Below are 22,339 nucleotides of genomic sequence, written 5' to 3'. Positions count from 1 at the left end.
CCTCAGTGATGTAGACATTAAAATCTGTGGCTTCATTTTTTATCTCAAACATACCCAACAATATTTTCTATTTACAAAAACCGAGAAAAACTAGGGGAAAAAAATAATTGTCAGCTCATATTCCTCAAAAACTAAAGTGTGATTTTAATAAAGATTCCATGTTTTAAATAGTTCGGCAGGTGGATAACATTAACCCTGTTAAATCCTCCAACTGTAGAATGATCTGAATTCTTTTGGAGACAAAAGTAAAATCATCATCGTTCTCAATTTGAGGCTACAAACATCGTCATCATCCGTCCAAACTGACACAAACAGACGCAGTGTGTGTCGCCCCTCCCTCAGTGACCCCCAAACCTCCGTCACAGAGTCCCACTGTTCGGTTCTCATCCAAACATGCAGCAAAAACACTCTTTGGTTGACAGGATGGCTGCAGCGTCACGTCCATCACCTCTGGCCTTCGTCACCTTCATCTTCATCCTGTCAGGTGAGACCTGCATGCACTGATGGTGTCCCAGCAGAACCAACCCTCCACCGTAAATCAGGTTTTCTCTTTGTTTCGTTAACAACTTCATTGTTTTGAGTTTTGAGTATGTTGTTTCATCATTAGCTGCTTGTCCATTTGAATCTGCTTAAAGCTTTTATTGTCTCTGAGGATGTTTTCCACCTCTCTGCTGTGCTTGTCTATAGCTAGTTTCATCGGTCATGTTTTAAATGTAGTATCTCAGGGGTTCAGCTAATTTGTGTTTCAGCAGACGCTTCATTGTTGTTCTCTGTATTTCCAGGATCTAAAGCATGGTATCATATAGATTGGTTGGGGCTCCTTTAGCATGAATTACTGCAGCAGTGCAGTCTTTACTCCATAGTAGCTTCAAAGGGAGAATAATGTATTCAGAACGATGAACATAAATCACGGCTACGCAGACTGATAAACCAGACGTCTTTGGCTTTTCTTCCATTTAGGACTACAACCATGCTGGAAAATTTAGCTCTTTCCCATAATTAAAAATAAACCACAGGTCTGGATGACAAGAAGGCTACCAGAGACGTTAATCAGGTTTGACACTGTGGTATAAATATAACTGAACACCTGATAAAACCTTGAAACCTGAGAAATTGTCTGCTCTTGCATGTCTCCTTATCAAACAGGAGTGAAAATATAAAATCTGCTTTCTGATCTTTGTGTTCTTAAGGTGGGCCGCTGATGTCTGTGTCCTGTTTTAAAGTGACAGAAGGGGGCGTGGCCTCTCTGTCCTGTCAGTACTCCGTGAAGCGATTCGGTCTGAGTCGGGTCTGTTGGGGTCGAGGCTGCGGGACCTTCTGGTGCAACAACATCCTGGTGCAGACAGACGAGAACGGCGCCATCTCCAAGGTCTGCCGTCTTCCTTTGGTTCTCATTCCAGCTTCAGTCAGTTTAAACTGGCAGCAGTAAACGGCTCAGTCACACAGCAGGCAAATCCGACCCAAATCCGAATTTTCACAGCAGTGTGAATATCTCAATCCGGAATTTTCACCCAAAAGAAAATCTGATTTGTGCCACGATCATGCCTGGAACCAAACTGGATATGTTTCCAATAGTTTTCAAAATGACTGCAGTCAGAGTGATCATGTCATTTTATGTCATTGACGTGAGACTTTCGTCACAGTTCTGCACAACAGGGGAAACCAGACTTGGTAAATCTGGACATTAACAGACTTCTCTGCAGAAGCTACTGTCAATGCTGCACAAAAAGCCTTCTCCTATTAGCAAGGTTCCCACACCTGAAACGACGCATTGACTTCTTGATATATCTAAAAAAATCTGTCAAGTCTACAAGTCTTAGTTGTATTAAATGATGAACTTGAGCAGAATAAGTTTGCAATTAACATAGCGAACTGTTAATTGCAGCCTGCGTCCGTGAGCTAGTCTCAGTGAAAATGATTGTGAGGAAAGTAACTGCCCCATTTAATCAAAAGCAAGAAAGACCACCAAAAAAAAAACTGATTTCAGCAACAAAAAAAATCGCAATTGAGAATCAAAAGTTGCTGTGTTAATGGAGCCAAAATGTTTTTCAGAAAAAGTCCAACATAAACCTGTTTCTGGCTTTTTCTTTGCTACAAATCTGCAAACATTATCTTTCTGGTCAATAGGGAATAATTTGATCATTTGTAAATTGCCTTTTTTTTTATTATAAAAAACTGAAATATTTAAGCAGACTAAGAAATTTGATTTTAGGTTTTTAATTTTACGATTATTCAGATTTATCTCAAACCTTTTTTTTAAATCTAGTTAAATAGACACTTGCAAAATCCAGTTACATTTCTTTGGAGTTTGAAAGAATTAGTTTCATATTGATCATCATTATAAAACTTGTATTTAAAACATGTTCATAAGTGTTCTGGTGCTGATTTATTTTACACACGAGTTAAAGTAGCAGCAACTGCAGATAGCTTAAAATCTGAGTAGTAGGAGAAAGCAGCAGAGAGGAAAGTGTCCTCCAAGAGCCTTCTAAGCCAGCGCAACCTTTTTCCAACAGCTAATGATCTGAACCTTACCTTGACCCTTCAGGTGGACGGCAGATATCAGCTGACAGGGGACATCCTGGATGGACAGATGGACCTGGATATCCTGAATGTGCGGAGGACGGACAGCGGGCCGTACTGCTGCAGGGTCAACGTTGACGGCCTGTTTAACGACAAGAAGATGATCATGAACCTCAGGGTGGTCAAAGGTGAATCAATCACGAGTTCAGTTTAAACAGAACTGCAACAAAACATTTTTCAAGGGAAATCAGATGCTGAAGCTCATTGTTCATGTTTCTCCAGAGTATTAGCATCTTCCTCCTTCATCATGTAAATTAACTGAATAAAACAGGAGAAGGTTGGTCTGATTTATACGGAAGAGGATTAGGGCCACTGAAAAATAAAAAATTATGACCCAGAAAAAAAAAAAAAATCTCTGAATTTTCATGTAAAAAAAAAAAAAAAAAAATTCAGTGTCCCGAAAAAAAAAAAAAAAAATTCAGTCCCGAAAAAAAAAAAAATTCAGTGTCCCGAAAAAAAAAAAAAAAAAAATTTCAGTGTCCAAAAAAAAAAAAAAAAAAATTTTCAGTGTCCCGAAAAAAAAAAAAAAAAAAAATTCTGTGTCCCAGAAAAAAGAAAAAAAAAAAAAAAAATTCAGAACCCACAATTCTGACTTTTTGCTAATAAAATGTTACTTTACCCAATACTTTCCTGGTATGGTTTTCAATATGTTGATTAAGCTCATTTTCCATTTGAGCAGGTCTAAAAGCTATAGTCTAAATGCATTAAAATACAGTTATCCCTGATAATTACTAAAAATATATAAACTGTTGCATTTGAAGGAAGTCACAAAAGCGCTCTAAAAATGTTCTCATGTTTTTTGGAATTTAGAAAATACAATTTTGCTAATTCTAACTAACTGAGAACAAGAAACGTTGGGGTGGTGCGGTGGAAAAGCACAACCCATGTATGGAGGCCTCAGTCCTGAATGTGGACATCACAGGTTCAAGCCCCGGACTGATGACCTGTGCTGTGTAGCTTCCTTACTGGCTCTCCTGTCTGATCATTCTCAAAGGAAGAGCAAATAAAACCTTAAAAAGTAGGAAAAGTTTTGTCTTATAACGTCAGACGGTGAGAAAAAAATTGCACATGACTTTTTTTATTATTATTTATTTTTTTATTATATATATTTTTTTACATTAATCAACTGCTCATAAATATCTGGTATCAACTCTACTATGCAAACTCTTGGTAAACAAAACAATGAAGTTCATTTGTATTTCACAAAGAACTGGTTTTCATGTGTTCAATTGACGTATGACGTAATTCTTGCTGTACTGCCATTTTGTTCACATCTCAACCATACATTGTCAATATCTTTAGTTTAACAGAACAGCATTGTGTTTGAAAAAAAATTATATTTTTCATTAATCATAATGCATACCCATTTAAAAGGATTGATATTTGGTACATAACTGATTATCATAGAACAATAATTAACTTTGCATCAGCGTTGTTTCTTCAAATGACAGTGTGAAAGCAAAACAAACTATGGATTGGGAAATGAAAACATGTCAACAAAACTGTATGTTTTACTTTTATCAGCACAGTAACAGCTTGAAGACTAATGTCAGGTCAAATCAGAACTCTACAATAAAATTATGACAGCAATAAACTTTCATGTTCTAGCAGAATGATGTCGAAAATGTTATGTTTGCTTGCACACAATATGTCTTTAATTAAATGCAGTGCAGGAAGTCCTGTTTAGAGGGCACCTATCAGACATTGCAAAAACTATCAAATGGCATGATCGAGATAAACAGCAACACTTTTTAAATTATCTTTATGCGCACTGAAAGTTACGGAGCCCCCTGAATTTTTTTTTTTTGGGACACTGAAATTTTTTTTTTTTTTTTTTTTTTTTTCGGGACACTGAAATTTTTTTTTTTTTTTTTTTTTTTCGGGACACTGAAATTTTTTTTTTTTTTTTTTTACATGAGAATTCAGAGATTTTTTTTTTTTCTGGACCATAATTTTTTTTTTTTTCAGTGGCCCTAATCCTCTTCCGTAGATTTAACTTCAGGCAGTGTGAAAATATATTTGTGTCTTTTTACATATTGTACATAAACATCCGATTTCAAGAGTATGTGGGAAAACCCCAATTTACAAAAACGTCCAACAGACTAAATACATCCAGACTAAATGAGATCTGCAAAGGCTTTTCCACTGATAAAATCTGATGGTAGCAGGAGAAATGGCTCCAACTGCTAAAATCGGACACCTCCATTTTAGTTTCCATTTGGTGAAGAGGGAAGTAAGACTCAGTGCCTTCTTCAGAAGTTATCATGTTGTTTCCTCCAGTGGTTCTTGATGCAGCGCCCCCACAGTTGAGGAGGGGTACTGGTTGCTCAAAGGGTTGGTTAGTTTGTCTCAGCAGAGAGAAAGAGAACCACAGCAGCTGGAGATGGAGCAGATGTTGGGCTTCCCAAAGAAGACCTGCTAAGCCCAGTGGTAGGGGCGCCAGGCTGGGTCATTAGCAGCACAAAATGTTTTTGTGTTAAAAAAATGTCAAAAGTTACACAAATTTAGAGGTACATGAGGAGGCATCATAATTTGGAAATGTTAGCATGTGAAGTAAATGGGCAGGTCCAGCTCAATGCGTCAACTATAAACCTAGTGTAATCCGTTTTTACTGTCATTGTTACTGGTGTATAAAAAACCCTATTTAATAAACAGCCTGGTGGGGAGGCAAGTAAAGCCTGATCGCCCGCCAGTCTTATAATACACGGAGGGAAACCCTGAATGTTGCAATTTTGGTCTCCAACTGAACCGAATCTACCAGACTATCAGGAGGGATGTCGGCCGTAAAAACATGTAAATGTCAAATCACAGCCAACTGGTTTTCAGTTTCATCGGGCTACCTAACTTCAGGTTCAGTTAGTGTAGTGGGACCTCTTTCTTTGAACCCAGCTAACAGTGTCTTTCTCTCAGCTCCATCCACCAATCCTCCTCAAACAACCACAACCACGGTGATGACAACCAGCAGAGTCACAGAGGCGAGGGCCACTGAGGTCTCCACGGAGCTGACCACCACAGGTTCGTAGGTCCATGAGGACAGTGAGGCTGAAGCTCCTTCTGGGTATCAACGTTGTCTTCCTCTGTCTCCTGCTAGTAAACTGGAAAACCCTGCTGTCGTCCCAGCTGGACCTGCTGAGGAGGAACTCCACGTTGCTGCGCTCTGACGCCATCGCTGTAAGGATCCTCACCATGTCTACTTTAATACTACGCTGCCCTCACAATGTGTTGCTCTTACAAAGCTAGACAGCTAGCTAACACTTGAGTTGAAAATAACCCAGTCCTTGATAGTTTTCTTGTTTTATTTTGCAACTCTTTGCTGGTTTGTTTTTCTTTTCTTTTCCTTTATTTTAGTTTTGTAAAACTGTAACAAAACACAAAAGTATACATCAGCTACAGATACAGAAAACAACTAGGCAAACACGTGACTCCCAATTCTCTCCAATTAGCTAACGATGTAGCTTTAAATATTGGTTGGGAAACATACAACTTTTCTACAAAATATTACACAATGCTGGAATAACGATTAATAAAATGAACTTACAGACAAATAGTGTCCAAGGAACAAACGTGTCTGAAGGACAGACGAAGACACCAAGCGTACAGCTGGACGGGTTCTGCTTGACTGACCAAATTAAATATGTAAACAATGTCCACTAGGTGTCAGTAAGGGTCCATAGTTTAACTTAAAATTTACCAACCAAATACTTAACAAAACATAATGATGGAGTCAGCACAAATACTATGCAGCTTTTTGTGACGTTCTGCTGAAGCTTTGGCATTCAGAGAACCCTGAAGGACATACTGCTGATTTCTGGTCACTCTGGGTTCCGTCTGAAATAATTTCCAGAAACAGTAAAAGTGTTGCTCTATTGTGGAGCCTTAAAGGACAACAAACTGGGTTTTACAGATCAACCTCAGAGTGAACTAATTTGCCTACATGACTGACAGTCTTGTGTGTTTCAGGTGGAGGATCCTCTACCGTCCCTGTCTCTTCAGATCAATGCTCCTGTCCTCTCGCTCTCCCTCAGCGTTTTGCTGCTCGTTGCTGCAGTTTTCCTCTTCCTGGCCTTCAAACGTACGTCACAAAGCTTTGGTTCACGGGACTCCACTCTTATTTCTCTGAATTGTTTTTCTGAAAATGAATTGTTTGATTTCTGTCAGTCCCAAAGATTAGATAATTTATAGATTTTGGAAAGTCTGAACAGTGGAATATCATCAGCGTATAAATAACAGGAAATATTTTTATAACATTTCATGATTTGACATTAAGGGAAAACGTATATTAAGAAGAGAACGGGACAGTACAGCGTTAGGAAGTCAACTGTACTCCAGGTAGTTGTTTATTTTTCCTTTGGCTTTTGATGCAGGTAGGATCTACAGAGGCGGTTTAAAGACAGGATGGTGAGTGACCCGTCTACTAACTACTAACTTCTGGTTATTTCATTCTCTTGTGTTTCTTCTCTTCCCCCCAGTTTGTCTTCAGACGAACCTCCTCACATCATCTACGAGATCCGCATGAGGAGACCAGTGCAGGAGAACATCTACACTCTGGACTAGAACATTTATGGCACAGAAACAAACAGCCTCTTCACAAAGACAGAACTATAAAAACGTCCGGATCCAGCCTGGGATTTTATGTTTTACTTCTAATGAGTCTGACTCTTTAACTGTGGCTTAAAGCAAAATTTGTCCATATGGGGGTAAAAGGATGATTTTGTTTTGAAAAAGTCTGTTTTCTTGGGTTGTATAGATGTACAATAGAAAACATTGAAGATAGGAGTGTATAATCAGGACTCAAACAGAATCATTCACACGGACCAGACATGCTGAATAAGAGCTGCAGTTTGCAGTTAACATGTTTTCAATTTTTGTGTTTTAAATGTTTTGTTCCTTCAGTATGATTTTACTGTTGGTAGAAAAGAGAAGCAAGTTTCCTATGCTGTGTTTGCTGATTTCCGATAAAGCTCTGTGTTTGTTTCAGCGTGTGAGACTGAGGCTGGAAGGATTATTCATAAAGTTTTAACCCCCCATGGACTTGTAGCTGCATTTCCATTGACCATAAAGTTGTACAAATTGCAGTTACAAAAATAAACTGGCTTAATGGAAACGCAGCAGTTTTGAAAAACTAATGTTTTTTGATAAAAACGTTTTTACTCTAGGATGAGGTGGTTTTTGGCTGTATTGAAATTGATGTTTGGTAAAATTACAATGGAAACACTTTTTTCACATCACAGAGTCACAAAAGTTGGAAATCCATAATCGCTGACACCAATTTCCCAAAAATGCAGCATACGCAGCTACTTCAGGCGCAGATGCTGAGCTCTTCAGTGATCTTTCACTGCGGTTTTAAGTAGTATCACTCCATACTTCGGTTAAACAATAAAAATACTGATGTGACCCAAAATGGCCACCTACCTAAATCTATGCACATCGGTGAGTGAGCATGTGGGTTTCCGTAGTGTAGTGGTTATCACGTTCGCCTAACACGCGAAAGGTCCCCGGTTCGAAACCGGGCGGAAACATTGTTTTCCTTTTAGTTCAACATTTACTAAATGTAAAGGATTTACCACCTTTCCTATTCACCATTTTGTCAGAGTACTTCCAAACTAAGTGCAGCTCTTGTCTCTTATTTGACAGTAGCTTGATCAAAACATAGGAAATCAAGCAAATTCATGCATCAACGCGTTTTGGTTCCGATCCCAATAAGTGAGTAACAAGAAGTTACTGTTTGAATCAAAAAGGCAGAATCGGTTTCTCAAGAAGACAAGCAAAGAAAAAAAAAGAAAGAAAATGTTTCCGCCCAGTTTTGAGCAGAAGGCCTTTCATATGAAACCACCATGCTACAGAAACGTTTTCATGAATAGGTGAATGTTGTGATATATACATATGTAATTGCGGGCCATTTACTATTTCTTGTTGAATCTGCTGCATTTCAGTTAATAAGCTTATATCTTAACAAGAGGCTCATGTTTTGATTAGCTTACAATGACAGGCACTGAATTTGGCAACTCTTGGTTTCCTAGCAAGACAGAATCAAATAAAAACAATATCATTAACATGTGAGAGAACCAACCATTGTCTGTACTCACTAGAACTCCGACTATGCCAAAGAAAGTTAAAACAAGTCCATTGAGCTTTTGCCAGACAAGTCCTCATCACTGAGATCAGTGCCATTAGATTACATTTATCATAATTAAGGCTTTTAAATGAAAGACGGCAACTCCTCCGTTTGTCTATATTGCAACATATTTACAATATGATAAAATAAATTCATCCTCCCCGTCGGGGAATCGAACCCCGGTCTCCCGCGTGACAGGCGGGGATACTCACCACTATACTAACGAGGAGTGACCTAAAGAACAATGGTCATGTAACACATTTAAGCCTGCCAGATCCTCCCTACAGGTGACATGTTGTTCTCTACAGCAGCGGTCTCCAACCTTTTTAGTCGCGCGGACCGGTCAGCCCTTCGCAATTTTGCTGCGGACCGGGGAGGGGGGGCAGTACTCCGATGTTGTTTTGTTACTCATTCTGCTGCAAGTTGGCGGCTCAATTTTGACGCGGAAGTGGTTCATTATTTCTTGCGCGGCCCGGTACCAATTGGGGACCACTGCTCTACAGATCTGATAGCTGGGGACCAGCATACCAGGATTTCACGTTCGCCTAACAAATGAAAGATCAGAGAAGCAACATTTTAATGAACTATTCCAGCAGTGCGAACAGTAATAAATATAACTAAAAGAAAAGATGTTTCCGCCCGGTTTCGAACCGGGGACCTTTCGCGTGTGAGGCGAACGTGATAACCACTACACTACGGAAACCTGTACTGTCAAAAGTACACCTTTTAAAAATACTTTTAAATAATTTTTTCATAAAACGTAATAACGGATTCAAATACGTTCCACTGTGCACCCCTTATGTCGTTTTTTTCAGTTCCGATTTTTATTAGTAGTATCGCCAAAAACGCGCAGTTGACTTCTAAAAAATTCAAATCCTCAATAAATTGTTACTGTGGACAGGGTAAAAAACCCACCCACCCATCCTTGTACACCAGTACACCATGACATCAATGCTTTTACTTCCTGTCTGTTGACGAATAACTGCATATCTTCAACTATTTGTAACGTATCTTACTTGTAATGAGTCGGGCTCTTCCACCGTAGCCAAACACATACCGTCGGATAGTCACGACTACCAAAGTCTACATGTATTCATTACATGACATGGGTTTCCGTAGTGTAGTGGTTATCACGTTCGCCTAACACGCGAAAGGTCCCCGGTTCGAAACCGGGCGGAAACATTTATATTTATGTTTTGTCTGAGAAGTATGTGTATGTACATTTTAATTAACTATTCCAGCATGATAAAAAAGCATAAGGGGAGAAAAGCAACAGATATCGCTTGAACCACCTTAATCTTAGCAGCTTTGAGAACAACTATGTCATAAACCTGACCACTTGTTTATCCGATATGTATCCAATTCAAATGTGACCTAACGTCCAGGTCGCATTCTTCTGACTTGAATGTCACTGATACTTGACAAATGTCCCCAGTCTAAAAATTCGATTTGACAAAAAATTAGAATTGGGTCACTTCAAGATCACGCAGGGTCACGCAGCCTATGACCTATTTCCAGTAATAAATAACTAAAAAAAACTGTTTCCGCCCGGTTTCGAACCGGGGACCTTTCGCGTGTGAGGCGAACGTGATAACCACTACACTACGGAAACCCATGGAAACGCCTTCCCACCCACTTATCCTTGTACACCAGTACACCATGCCGTGAATAACTACTATTATTTCATGTCTGTTGATGAACAGCTACATATCTTCATCTATTTTGTATCTTACTCGTAATGAGTCGGGGTCTTCTGTGACTTTTCACGTCAGTCAAACATACCATCGGAAGGCCACCCCCACAAAACCCACATGTATTTATTACCTCCCCATGGGTTTCCGTAGTGTAGTGGTTATCACGTTCGCCTAACACGCGAAAGGTCCCCGGTTCGAAACCGGGCGGAAACATTGTTTTTCTTTAAATTCCACATAAAAGTGAGCCTTCGCTGTAACGCGGTTTACCTTTCATGGCCCCGCTGCTTCGCGTATTTTTTGTACAGTTTTTTTCAAAGTACATTGTGTTCTGCGTCCTGATTGGCTAAACAGTCTCCGCGCTTCTTCTCTATGTACCCTAACGTGCCAATAACGTTACGGTATTTAAATATACGTAATACAGCTTGGCAAATTTTGGCAAATATTTTTTGCCCAGAATAAAAAAGAGCAACAACAACTACCGATAACTATGTTCTTCTCTAGAAAAAAAATGGCAAATACAGTTGAATAGCAAAGTCTGTCTATGTCTATGTCTCCTATTTAACAGGAGGTTGAAAGAATAGAAAGAAAATCAAGCAAATGCATGGAGCTGATTTCGATCCCAACCCAACAAGTGCGTAACAGAATTACGCCCTTGACAAACTTTGACAAAATTGGTTTCTTGAAAAAATGTAAATATAAATGTTTCCGCCCGGTTTCGAACCGGGGACCTTTCGCGTGTGAGGCGAACGTGATAACCACTACACTACGGAAACCTATATGTGACGGTCAAAATCACCTTTTAAAAATACTTTCAAATAATTTACAGAAAAAGACGTCATAAAGGATTCAAATACGTTCCCCTGCGCAGCCCATGTGTCTTGTTGACTCGCAGTTGACTCCTAAAAAATTCAAAATCCTCAATAAATGGTTACTGTGGACAGGGTAAAAAAAAAAGAAAAAAAATTGCGACCTATCAGTTAATTTCTAAAGTACCATTTTTGATTAACATATCATCTCAACAATTGAACCCACCAGTCGAACTACCATGTTTAATTAAAAAAATTATGAGTTCGTCTTTACATACTAAAATGTTATTTCTAAATAAAAAACTGTAACAACTTCAAAGTCAGTAAAGCTAGTTTAACCTTGTAGCTACTTCACCTCGCTAACCCGAATTAGCATCCTGCTGTTTTTTCTTTAATACTCAGTAAAAATACACGTAATGAAACATATTTCTCAAATGTTTGTCCGTTAGTTTTCACCACAACGCTCCAGCTCCACATTATTTCAAGTTTGCGAACGCAATATAAGACTTCCAGGCAAAAACTGGCATAATCATTTCAGGTAACTTCAAAGCTATGCGCATTAATCCCCCTCTCACCTGGCACTTTGGCTCTGTGTACGTCCGCACACACCTGGCTCTAAGGCCGCCGTATTTTATTATGTAAAAGTGAGTCCTTAGCTCGGTTCCTAAGCAATTTTCTTTCAGATCGATGCGAAATCTAATGAGGCCAAGCGAGATGTGAAGGAAACACACGAACACAACCGAAATTGACTGATCTCAATTAGTCAGACTTGGTTGTAATGGTGAGGATCTGCAAAAAGCAGATCCCACAAAATTAAAAACTAAAACTAAAACTAAAATCTTTAACCTCGATAAACTGTTATTACCCGAAATGTCTGTAGAAAAAAAAAAATACAATAAAAGTAACATGTAGTTAAGGTCTATTTTATTGTGATGGATGGATACTTTTTATAGGGTATCGGAGTAAATGGGGCAGAATAAAAGTAACATTTATTGAAATATTTTGGTCCTAAAATTGAAAAAGTAGAAAACTTATGAAATATTAAACATGCAAGATGTTGTGTCTTAATTTATTAATTTATTTTAGCCTTGGTTTAAATGTTTTTTTGACTTTTTAAAACACCGAACCAGTTTGTTTGAAGCACAAAGTGCCTTTATTGTTTTGTATTCTGTTGCTTTAAATCAAACCAGGATGGAGACCAATAAGTGGACTGACTGTAAAGGTTAGAGACATCATGCTGCTCTGTTATTGGTCAACACCATCAGCTGATTAATGGCTCAACGAATCGGAATCAGTCAAATTGACCCAGATTAAAAACTTTATATAAAGAACAAGTTGTGACTTTTACTGAAAGTTACTGATCACTGTTTTTAGTTTAACGGCTGCAGAATCATTATATTCAGTCCAATCTGACCTGCCGTCCCAGTCCGTCGTTACACCTCACACACACACACACACACACACACAGAGAGAGAGAGAGAGAGAGAAAAAGAGAGAGAGCTCGGCGTTCAGCCAGCAGGAAACTCCTTATAAGGACTAGAGGACATCCGCTGGAGCGGCAGGAAGCACCATATTTGGGCTGAAAGCTGTGTTGCTTTTCCTGTAGGGAGCAGGCTGAGCCGGTGGTGACAAAGTCTGATCCCATTGGCTGTTTGACACACAAGTACACACGCACACACACAAACATAAACACACACACACACACAGGATTTACTTCTGACATAAAAGCCTGCAGAGAGAGTCACTCTGTAATCTCCAGAATATTTTTTTAAACTGATGTTTTAACCTAAAATTTCACTAATAACACCAGTGTTATTTTCTTTCAGCTCAGTTTGAGAAAGACTAAAACCTTTCAAAGAAGTGTTACGTTAACAGGGCAGTACCATGTATTTTCCAAGCACATAAAGACATTTTATACCACTATCCTCTGTGTTCCCTTTAGTTGTTATAAAAATGCTGTATATATCAAATTTGACTTCCTTATTTACCGCCTAGAAATTGGGCCTCGGTGTGGTTAAAAAGACAGAGGCCATCAGGACGTTTTCCCAACATGGCTCCACTATTAACCCTATCAACCTTTTGCTCTGAGCAGTAGCTCCTATAATGACCTCAGCACCTCCACCAGCTGTTTTCTAATTGCTGCAGGCTAGTCTGAAGGAGCTCAGTGGGACAGAGCTGCATCTTGAATGCGGGGCTAGGTCCAACACGGCGTTTTGAAAAGCTGAATGGTAAAAATCTTCCTCAAACATGCATGAAATGATGTGTTTGTTGATTGAATTACTTTATAGCATGACGTAAAGCTAAAAGCAGCTGATATTTATGTGATTTGTTTTTACATTTAATGTTTTCTGTCGTGTTTTGATCTGAGTGGAAGCAGCTAGAGGTAAACCAGAAAGCGGACGCAGTGTCAGGATTTAAACGGGTTTTATTTTCCAGCGTGTAAACACACAAACATCCCATAACCTACTCAGTAGGCGAAACACCACGTGCACGCTCCTGCACGTTCACGTATGTACAGTATCCACATGTATGCACAAAAGAGTCCAGGCTCAGGGCTCTGACCGGCAAGGTAACAGTCTGAGGTCAGAGGTCACGACGGAGTACGTCAGCAGATGTTGGAGCTGTGGGGGGACGGCAGCTCTGACAGGGAGCTTCCCATGGGGGAGGAGCAGGACGACGAGTACAGGTGGGGAGAGAGGGAGGAGGCGTAGACCTGGGGCAGCGAGGGGGGTGACGGCGTAGCGACAGAGGTGCATGGTGTGGCGGCGGCGCTACAGTCCGCCCGGCGGTCCCGCTGCCTCTGGTGGATCTTGGCGTGTCTCTTGCGCTCGTCGCTGCGGGCAAACTTGCGGCCGCACTCGGCGCAGGCGAAGGGTTTCTCCCCGGTGTGCGTGCGGATGTGCGTGGTCAGGTGGTCGCTGCGGCTGAAGTTGCGCATGCAGATGCGACACTGAAACGGCTTCTGGCCCGTGTGGACGCGCACGTGGCGCGTCAGTTCGTCGGAGCGTGAGAAGCGGCGGTCGCAGCCGTCAGCGGGGCAGGCGTAGGGGCGCTCGTGGGGGGGCGTCTTGCACTGCCGCCCTGCTGGCAGCTTCCTGCTCCTGCAGGCGGCCCCCTGTGGCTGGAACTGCGAGGAGAAGGCTTTAATGGTGGGCAGCGGCGTCAGTGGCGGCAGCACTGGCTTCTGGTCCACCTCAGCATCCGGCTGTGGCAGCAGGTAGTCCGGCAGCATGGGGATGGGGGCCGGCTGGGCGTAGGGCGGGGCCTGAGGCGGGAAGGCCTGCGTGGCAGGGGGAGCGTCGCCCGGAGGAAGCAGCTCTGACCCGTACGCCGGCGTCACAGAAAAGATGGAGGTGACGTCAGCAGAGCCGCAGCTCTGAGAGGCTGATGGTGATGTCACTGATGATGTCACCGACGAGGAAGAAGTGGCGAGACTGCAGGAAGAGGACGGCGCCGCCATGCTCACCAACCCGGACAGTAAGCTGAGCAGAGGCTCCGCCCACTGACTGCTAGCGGCAGTGGCACAGGAGGTGGACGGCTCGAAGGAGAAGCGGCCGCTGTAGGCGAGGCGGGGGGTCAAGGGAGGCAGGCTCTGAAGGTCAGGGAGGTCACACAGCGAATCTGAGGGAGCAACACAAACAGGTCAGGCACATCCTCACATCTGATTGACTCTTACCAGAACAACATGCTTTAATCTCAGCTCTAACACATTTTCAGAAATATCACCATCCATCTTTACACTGGAAATTTATTTTTACTTGTTTCGCTTTTATCTGTTTAACATCATTTTATTGAGTTTACTCACTTTATCTTATTACTAATGTTCAGCACTTTGCTGCAGCTCTTAGCCGCTTTATCAATATATCATGATGTAAGAGGCAACTTTCATCGAATCGAAGGAAATTTTTCCACCAACAGGTTTCCATACATCAGTGGTGTCCAAACGTTTTAGCATGGGGCCAAAAATGTCAAGCTAATGCTGGGTGAACCAAACATTTAGCATTCTTTTACTTTTGTCATTTAAAAAACTAATTTGACAGATTTAAAACAAAAGACAGCAAATGACTTTTCTTATGCTATTCTTGAATTGGGCCGCCTAATATCATTCTGAGGGCCGCAAATGGGCACCCTGGCCTACACTTTGGACACCCCATCATAAAAGTCTGTTAGAACAGCCAGATATTGCTAGAATGAACATTTAACACAGGAACTGGACACATTTTAAATATCCAAAATAAATAAACAACAGAAATGTCTAAATTCAGATCAAAGCACCAGAGTGAAAACGTTTATCATCCAATTTCTGGTAGAAAGAAATAAAAAGAAATCATGCAAAAGGAAATTAATGAGCTCGTTGTAATTCTTGTGAGTTGATTACTTATTGGCACAAGTATGCACAACCTCTTTTCACGCTTAACCGCTCATGAAAATAACTTCTTGGTTTTTTTTGTTTGTGTTGTTTAGTTTAGTTGTTTGGTTTGTTTTGGTTGCTCACCTGTGAACTCGCTGGGCTCGGAGCCCAGCAGCCCGGCCGCCTCGGCTGCAGACGCGGCGTTGTGCAGCAGCATCTGCAGCTCCTCCAGCTTCGGGTATCCGTCCAGCGGTGACGGCGGCGCCGGGTGTCCGAAAAGCGGCTCTGAGATCTGGAGTGCGGACAGCAGCAGCTCCGCTTTGGTGGCCGCCATCTCTCTGGAGGAAGAGGAGGAGGAAGAAGAAGCGGTGGAGCTCCGGTCCTGCGGCGGGTCGGAGTCCGCGGATGAGCCCGGCGGAGAGGCGCTCTGGCGGGGCAGGAGCTGCGGCTGGGTTCGGTGGTGCTCGGAGGAAGCCAAGGCTGGAGGGTGGCTGGTTCTGGTTCCGGGTGTGTTCGGGTGTTTGTTAATCACCGCGGGACTTAAATGACATCAGGAGTTTTGGTACCGGCCGCTCTCAACCTCAGCTTAACTTCTGTCGGAACCTCAATGAGGATTCCCGGCTTTATAAAGTCTCCTTCGTGACGTATGTTCCCAAATATGGAGGGAGGAAGCCCATATATGGGCACACCGGGAAACTCGGGGCCCAGTTTCCGGGTGCTGCTGCGCTCTTTGTGCTGCGCTTTTCGGACCGCGGACACCCAGGTTCGGTTCAGACCCGAGCCCGGCCGCCGGACCGAACCCGGAGCGCAGTGCAGGCGGCATACAATCCGCCGCCATGGCCGGAAACCCCGTAGACACGTCACATCTTGTTTTCTCCAGACTCGACGTCACGTGGAGATATTCCAGCAACGTCACGACTTCCTCGAGCCTTATTTGGGAGTTTTCCTGTCAGACCGTTGATCTGAGAGCCAAAGCCATCCTGCAGCCCAGCTGCTGATAAAAAATAAATAAATAAATAAAAAAAAATACCCGAGTGTCTGACCGCTTTTCAGAATAAAAGCTTCCAGAGCCGGGTTGTGAGAGTCAGTCATCAGAGGCTCCCAGCGTGTCCCCGGGTCTGGAGAAGAGGATTCTGGGAAATAACAACAGAATTCAAAAGATGAAACTAACGTAAAAGTTTTATTCTCCTGTTTACCTGCTGCTACTTCTTTGGTATGGTTGAGTGCCTTTAGTTAATTTTAGTTGTATATATTGTTATTATTACTATTGTGTGTTTGTTTATTTTATTATTGTATATATTTGACTTTTTGCACGGGAGTTGCAATAGAAATTTCGTTGAATCCTGTTCAATGACAATAAATGCTATCTATCTATCTATCTATCTATCTATCTATCTATCTATCTATCTATCTATCTATCTATCTATATTCATTTATAGTTTATCCTGGTGGTTTTCTGGATATTGAATACTATGGCGTAATCATGTCATAGTTTCATTATGCACTGCCTCTCTGGTGTTATGTTGAAGGAAAAATAAAAACAATCTCAATCTGAATATCAAAACTTTTCTCTTTTTTTTATCTCGCAAACTTTCAATGTTTGGAGCTCAGATTTTTTTTTTTCTTTCTTCCTAGTAAGTTTCTTTGATTAATCTCAAAATTTCAGATCTTTTTTTTTTTTTCATTTCAATTTAGGGGGCTTAGAAATAATCTTGTATTTTCTGGAAAATTTCAGAGATTAATCTTACAATTTGTCATTGTTTTCTAGAATTTTGTTCAACTTTTGGAGCTCAGAATTTTTTTTGTTTATTTTAGAAATTTTCTTGGATTAATCTAAAAATTTCCGATGTTTTTTTTTTTTTAGCAAATTGTTATTTGGTAGTCAGAAATTTAACATTTTCTCTAGAATACTTCTGAGTTCAATCTCAAAATTCCTGAGTTTTTTGGGGGGGTTTGGCGGAAATGTACTTTTCTTACGTCGGCTGAGCAAACATGGCTTCCACGGCTCTGCGTGGGTCAGGACTAAATAATCACCATAGGCTCCCAGAGCTCCCAGACGGTATTTACCTGCTGGGTAAGTTCAAGAGTAAACACGCCGCTTCCCCGTCTTTCTTTCTTTTTTTTTTTTTTTTTTGTCGTCACGTGACTTGGGGTTGAATTCGTTGCTATGGTGACACAGTACCAACACAAAAGAGCTACTGCGACCTAAACTTTACAGGAAAACCTGGATCTGCGCAGAGGACGGTCTGAATAGGACAGGTAAGGCTCACCTGGGGGACCATCTCAGCAGTTACAGGTGCGTCTGAGTGACGTCACGTCCGCGGTAGCTTGATTTATTTCAGTTTAAAGGCTGGAGCTCTCCTTTAATCCATGCGGAGTGATTTGTTTCATAAGTTTACTTCACTTTAATCCAGAAATGTTCATTTGTGGGGACACAGTCCAGCTGAAATCTGCTGGATTGACATTTGTTCAGCAGACAGTCAATGACCTAGGGGTGTTCAACATGCGGGCCACGGGCCATTTGCAGCCTTCTCAAGGTGCAACTCTGACCTGCAGGCGTAGGAGGCTGATGCAAATGGCCACTTTTTCATCTTTAAAGGTTACATTCCTTACAGATAAATAGCATATATAAAAAAATATTAATATGTTATTAGATTACTATTTATTAGCAAAGTGTTTGCTTTTTTATTTTATTATTGAGAAGAAATTAACGAAGGCACAAAACCTAGTTTTAAAAATGTTGGAAAAAATATAACATTTTGTGAGCCCAACTGCTTTCACCAAAAGTTTTGGGCACCGCTGTCCTGATAAAAGAGAGCTGTAGCCACAAGTTTGGTGGAAGGAAGAAGTGTGTTCAGCTGAAGAGTTTGGTGGAGATTCAGAAAGTGAGGACTGAAACACTTGAAGTTCTGCTGAGTTGTTGCTCTTCCCAGTTTTAGGAGATCAAACCCAGAAGGTTGTGAAGCTGCGGCAGCAGCAGGAGGAGGAGTCATGCCGAAGAAAAAAGGGAAAAGAGAGCCGCTGACGGAGGAGGAGAAACTCCTGCAGATGCAGCAGAGAGCTCAGGCGGAGGAGGAGATGGCCAAGAAGAAGGAGGAGATGCTCTTGCTGTACCTGAAGGTAACACCACCTGGAGCAGGATTAGCATGTAGCAATTCATCCAGGTCCAGGTTGCAAACTGGAGAAGGAAAATGTTTAGATCAGAGATTACAGCAGATTATAGCCAGTGGTGGGCACCGCTAACGAAAACATTAGTTACACTAACTCTAAAGCGCTATGGCAACATGGTGCTTAGGGAAGCTAATTCTAAAGGGCTATATGAACTTGGTGTTTAGTGGAAGCTAATGATTAAGCACTAAATGTATCTGCTATGTATTAGCAGCAGAGAGTCCATCACTTATTATAAGAAACAAAGTGGCGGGCGTGGCGTGGTGGCGTAGTGGTTAGCGCGACCCATATTTGGAGGCCTTGAGTCCTCGACGCGGCCGTCGCGGGTTCGACTCCCGGACCCGACGACATTTGCCGCATGTCTTCCCCCCTCTCCTTCCCTGTTTCCTGTCGGCCTACTGTCATATAAGGGACACTAGAGCCCACAAAAAAAAAGACCCCCTGGAGGGGTAAAAAAAAAGAAACAAAGTGGCAGGTTCTGACCCGCTTCTGGACTGAACCAGGAGAAGCTCCAGAAGGAGCAGAAGAACACGGCCGTGAACCTGCTGAAGCTGACAGAGAGCTGGAGGAAGGTGCTGCGGCAGACTCGGGACAAAGAGCTGCTCGCCGAAGCCATGGTGCACCAGCAGACGTCTGACAGGAGGCTGGAGGAGCTGAACTTCATCATCCAGGTGAGGAGCTTCCCTCAGGTGCGCCTGGCGGCCCTACCTTCTCACTGGGACTCTGTTTGTGCTGCAGAAAATGATGCGGGAGCTGCAACAGGGGCAGTATCAGGCGGACCGGGTGCAGAGCTCCCACCTGCAGCACGTGGAGCACCTGTGGGAGCTGCAGGAGAAGCACCTGAAAGGTCTGCATCAGCGGTGGGAGAGCAGCCTGCGGGACCTCAACGTCATGTGCATCAACCAGGAGTAGGTCACACAGGCCCACACCATGCTGCCACCACTACCATGTTTTACTGCTGAGCAGGTTTTCATGCTTAGATTTCTTCAGAGCCTGTTGAGATCATTCAACCTACTTTGTGTTGCCAGACAGGTTTTGTTTAGGAGATTTCTGGGTTCTGCAGGTCAGGCGGTGATCTGTTGGACCGGTCGGATCTGAACTGTCTCTTTTGTCTGCAGGGTGAAGGCGCTGGATGACTTTCGGCAGCAGAACCTGGGCCTGGTGGACCTGTACCTGCCTGCTCAGATGCATGACAAGGCCATGTTTGAGTACCTCCAGAAGGTCCAACAAGAAGTCGTGGATGTGTACAAGAACGCACACCAGGACCTGGTACAGAGCAGGAATGCTTTTCTGTCTTCCTGCCTGGCCCTGGGGTGTGTTTCAGCTCTGCCTCTTGTCTCTGACCATAGGACGCTCTGAAGACCGAAGTGAAGAACCTGGAGGACGGATCTGCTCTGAACCGGGATCTTCTGCAGAAGACCAGAAACAGCCTGATTGAGCTGGACCAGCGGAACGCCAGAGAGCAGCAGGAGATCAGCATGGAGCTGAGGAACGTCAAGAGGCTGAAGGTCGGTAGATGTACTAGGAGGTTTGTAGACCTTTTCGGAGGGTTGGTAGATGCTCTGAAATGGTGACTTCCATATGTGAAAAATATAAAAAGATACATAACTTATAAAGTAATTATCAGTTTTTATGCACAAGTAAATTTTAGGAAACCTATTTAGGCCAACCTGCTCAACTTGTCGCGGATCCCTTTAAGGTTCTGAGCCTCTGATCTCCTCCAACAGAACAAAGCCATCAAGCTGAGACAGCAGATCTTTACCTGTCAGGCTGAGAGGGATCTGATGCAGCAGAACTGGAACTTCACCACAGACAAGATCAACCAGAAGTGTCGGCATCTCCAGGAGCAGCTGGCACGAGACCGCCAGGAAGCCAGGCATAAGCTCACCATCCTCAGCATCCAGGGCGCGGCCGCCACCAAAAACCTACAGGCTATCATCACCAAGGTGAGAGCACCCTGACCGAGCCCCACGCCTCACCTGAGACTCTGCTGATCCCCCTCTGCTGCGCTGTTTCAGGGCGAGAAGGTCCTGCGACTCTCAGAGCTTTGCCGCAAGATAAAGAAACAGCAAGAGATCATGCCAGGAACATCAGAGGACAAACAGAAGACCTGCACAGCGGAGCAGGTAGGGCAAACCGGACCGACCCACTGGACTGAAACATGGCAAGAGTGTTAGGTTCAGCAACAAGGTTCAGGTCAGAGTTCATCACTGCACCCAGAGTTCAGCCTGATCTCTAGTTTCCAGCTGTAATAACTGAAGTTGTGGGTTGACTCCAAATCTATAACGCTAGATCTATAACGCTAGATCGTTCCTCTTTAGGTCCAAAGATAATAACTTCAGTTTCTGTTCATATGGAGAGTTTTGGCACATCCACACATTTATCTGTTCTCAGCATCTGTTTAGTGATTGGATGGGGTCAAAGGTCACCTGGTGACATCATAATGTAGAGCTGTGTGTCATTTGCATAATTATGGTAGCTGATCTGATTGTTATGACCTGAGCCAGTGGGAGCATATAGACATTTAATAAGAGGAGTCTTAGGATGGAACTTTGGGGAATCCCAAATGTGACTTCTGTCTGCTCCGATAATTTTTATTTAAAAATCTACAATTTCCCTGAAGGAAAATTCCAAAGGGGTTAATGAGGTTTCTATTTATCTATTTAATAAGTTTCTGCTTGAAACAAAGAAATCCCTGTTCTTTATGGAAGATTCAAACCAGTCCAGATCTGGACTGGATAGTCCAACCCAACTCTCCAACAGTGGTCAACCGTGTAAAGCGCGGTGCTGAGGTCCAACCCGGTTCTGTTTCTGGATGCAGGAGGTCCTGGAGCTGCAGGACCTGCAGCAGCTAAAGGAGCAGCAGCAGCTGAAGGAGCTGCAAAATCTGCAGCAGCTAAAGGAGCTGCAGCAGTTGCAGGAGCAGCAGCAGCTGAAGGAGCTGCAAGACCTGCAGCAGCGCCTCAACTCTGCCCTGCTGCACCGGGAGGCTGTGAGGAAGCAGAACCAGATTCTGAAGCAGGATAACCAGCAGCTGCAGGTCCTGCTGAAACACCGTGATGACATGCTTGACGGACGCCACACCCCCCTGCCAGCTCTGCAGCAGCCGGTCGAGTCCCACCGCGCCGCCGGGGACATGCACCACAACATTCTGGAGGCTGCGCACGTCGCTAAGTACCTGGTGGACAGCTGGAGCTGAAGGCCAGGTCCAAACGGTCCCTGCAGAACTCTGCAGTACAGCAAAGACCTCAACAACAAGCTCCGGCCTGGTGACGGGTCAGAACCAGAGCAGTTCAGTTACGGTCTGAGGCAGGATGGGTTAAAAATAAAATGTTGAATGAAATGTTCTACTACTCGGGTTCGTTCTTCCTCATTAATGACTGATTTATTTACTATAAAGCAGGAGTGTCAAACTCCAGTCCTCAAGGGCCAGTGTCCTGCAACCTTTAGATGTGCCTCAGCTGCACCACATCTGAATAGAATAATTAGGTCATTAAGGCTCTGGAGAACTGATCTACACAAGGAGGAGGTAATTAAGCCATTTCATTCCAGTGTTTTGTACCTGTGGCACATCTAAAAACTGCAGGACAGCGGCCCTCGAGGACTGGAGTTTGAGACCTGTGCT

At 42.9% G+C, this 22,339-nt stretch overlaps 3 protein-coding genes and 7 non-coding genes across 11 annotated transcripts; 5 read left to right on the top strand and 5 right to left on the bottom strand.

Moving 5' to 3' along the window:
- Nucleotides 1-151: 151 nt before the first annotated feature.
- Nucleotides 152-8,430, top strand: timd4 (T cell immunoglobulin and mucin domain containing 4). The gene is made up of 8 exons (XM_028030492.1): nucleotides 152-484; nucleotides 1,191-1,369; nucleotides 2,546-2,708; nucleotides 5,491-5,595; nucleotides 5,672-5,751; nucleotides 6,541-6,652; nucleotides 6,945-6,978; nucleotides 7,050-8,430. The coding sequence occupies exons 1-8, from the start codon at nucleotides 394-396 to the stop codon at nucleotides 7,132-7,134; spliced, it is 849 nt and encodes a 282-aa protein (XP_027886293.1). The 5' UTR covers nucleotides 152-393; the 3' UTR covers nucleotides 7,135-8,430.
- On the top strand, nucleotides 8,027-8,099 carry trnav-aac (transfer RNA valine (anticodon AAC)). Its single transcript has one exon. It is a non-coding gene; the product is annotated as a tRNA-Val (tRNA).
- Nucleotides 8,431-8,852: 422 nt separating the features above from the next.
- Nucleotides 8,853-8,924, bottom strand: trnad-guc (transfer RNA aspartic acid (anticodon GUC)). Its single transcript has one exon. It is a non-coding gene; the product is annotated as a tRNA-Asp (tRNA).
- A 401-nt stretch (nucleotides 8,925-9,325) lies between these two features.
- On the bottom strand, nucleotides 9,326-9,398 carry trnav-cac (transfer RNA valine (anticodon CAC)). Its single transcript has one exon. It is a non-coding gene; the product is annotated as a tRNA-Val (tRNA).
- Nucleotides 9,399-9,804: 406 nt separating this feature from the next.
- On the top strand, nucleotides 9,805-9,877 carry trnav-aac (transfer RNA valine (anticodon AAC)). Its single transcript has one exon. It is a non-coding gene; the product is annotated as a tRNA-Val (tRNA).
- A 357-nt stretch (nucleotides 9,878-10,234) lies between these two features.
- On the bottom strand, nucleotides 10,235-10,307 carry trnav-cac (transfer RNA valine (anticodon CAC)). Its single transcript has one exon. It is a non-coding gene; the product is annotated as a tRNA-Val (tRNA).
- Nucleotides 10,308-10,529: 222 nt separating this feature from the next.
- Nucleotides 10,530-10,602, top strand: trnav-aac (transfer RNA valine (anticodon AAC)). The gene has a single exon. It is a non-coding gene; the product is annotated as a tRNA-Val (tRNA).
- A 487-nt stretch (nucleotides 10,603-11,089) lies between these two features.
- trnav-cac (transfer RNA valine (anticodon CAC)) lies at nucleotides 11,090-11,162 on the bottom strand. Its single transcript has one exon. It is a non-coding gene; the product is annotated as a tRNA-Val (tRNA).
- A 2,440-nt stretch (nucleotides 11,163-13,602) lies between these two features.
- On the bottom strand, nucleotides 13,603-16,178 carry LOC114153578 (early growth response protein 1-A-like). Its single transcript, XM_028032225.1, has 2 exons — nucleotides 15,691-16,178; nucleotides 13,603-14,816 (listed from the first exon to the last, which is right to left on the bottom strand). The coding sequence occupies exons 1-2, from the start codon at nucleotides 15,878-15,880 to the stop codon at nucleotides 13,801-13,803; spliced, it is 1,206 nt and encodes a 401-aa protein (XP_027888026.1). The 5' UTR covers nucleotides 15,881-16,178; the 3' UTR covers nucleotides 13,603-13,800.
- A 1,503-nt stretch (nucleotides 16,179-17,681) lies between these two features.
- On the top strand, nucleotides 17,682-22,057 carry drc2 (dynein regulatory complex subunit 2). 2 transcript variants are annotated; one of them, XM_028030523.1, is made up of 10 exons: nucleotides 17,682-17,805; nucleotides 18,480-18,666; nucleotides 19,218-19,385; nucleotides 19,453-19,622; nucleotides 19,833-19,983; nucleotides 20,064-20,222; nucleotides 20,442-20,660; nucleotides 20,733-20,840; nucleotides 21,536-21,571; nucleotides 21,635-22,057. In XM_028030523.1, the coding sequence occupies exons 2-10, from the start codon at nucleotides 18,538-18,540 to the stop codon at nucleotides 21,911-21,913; spliced, it is 1,419 nt and encodes a 472-aa protein (XP_027886324.1). In that variant the 5' UTR covers nucleotides 17,682-17,805; nucleotides 18,480-18,537; the 3' UTR covers nucleotides 21,914-22,057. The 2 variants fall into 2 exon arrangements, with proteins under 2 accessions (XP_027886324.1, XP_027886325.1); XM_028030524.1 differs by having other exon boundaries at nucleotides 17,705-17,842.
- Nucleotides 22,058-22,339: the final 282 nt, after the last annotated feature.

Source organism: Xiphophorus couchianus, chromosome 11 (assembly GCF_001444195.1).
Source record: "Xiphophorus couchianus chromosome 11, X_couchianus-1.0, whole genome shotgun sequence".
In the NCBI taxonomy this organism is placed as follows: Eukaryota; Metazoa; Chordata; class Actinopteri; order Cyprinodontiformes; family Poeciliidae; genus Xiphophorus; species Xiphophorus couchianus.
This window is presented reverse-complemented; position numbering and strand designations above follow the sequence as displayed.

Excerpts from the sequence above, each read along its gene's own strand:
- timd4 (XM_028030492.1), top strand. The coding sequence starts at position 394 with ATGCAGCAAAAACACTCTTTGGTTGACAGGATGGCTGCAGCGTCACGT. Across the intron at positions 485-1,190 it reads CTTCATCTTCATCCTGTCAG|GTGGGCCGCTGATGTCTGTG; the intron begins GTGAGACCTGCA and ends TGTGTTCTTAAG. Across the intron at positions 6,653-6,944 it reads CCTCTTCCTGGCCTTCAAAC|GTAGGATCTACAGAGGCGGT; the intron begins GTACGTCACAAA and ends CTTTTGATGCAG.
- LOC114153578 (XM_028032225.1), bottom strand. The coding sequence starts at position 15,880 with ATGGCGGCCACCAAAGCGGAGCTGCTGCTGTCCGCACTCCAGATCTCA. Across the intron at positions 14,817-15,690 it reads CGAGCCCAGCGAGTTCACAG|ATTCGCTGTGTGACCTCCCT; the intron begins GTGAGCAACCAA and ends TTGCTCCCTCAG.
- drc2 (XM_028030523.1), top strand. The coding sequence starts at position 18,538 with ATGCCGAAGAAAAAAGGGAAAAGAGAGCCGCTGACGGAGGAGGAGAAA. Across the intron at positions 19,623-19,832 it reads GTCATGTGCATCAACCAGGA|GGTGAAGGCGCTGGATGACT; the intron begins GTAGGTCACACA and ends TTTTGTCTGCAG. Across the intron at positions 20,841-21,535 it reads AGACCTGCACAGCGGAGCAG|GAGGTCCTGGAGCTGCAGGA; the intron begins GTAGGGCAAACC and ends TTCTGGATGCAG.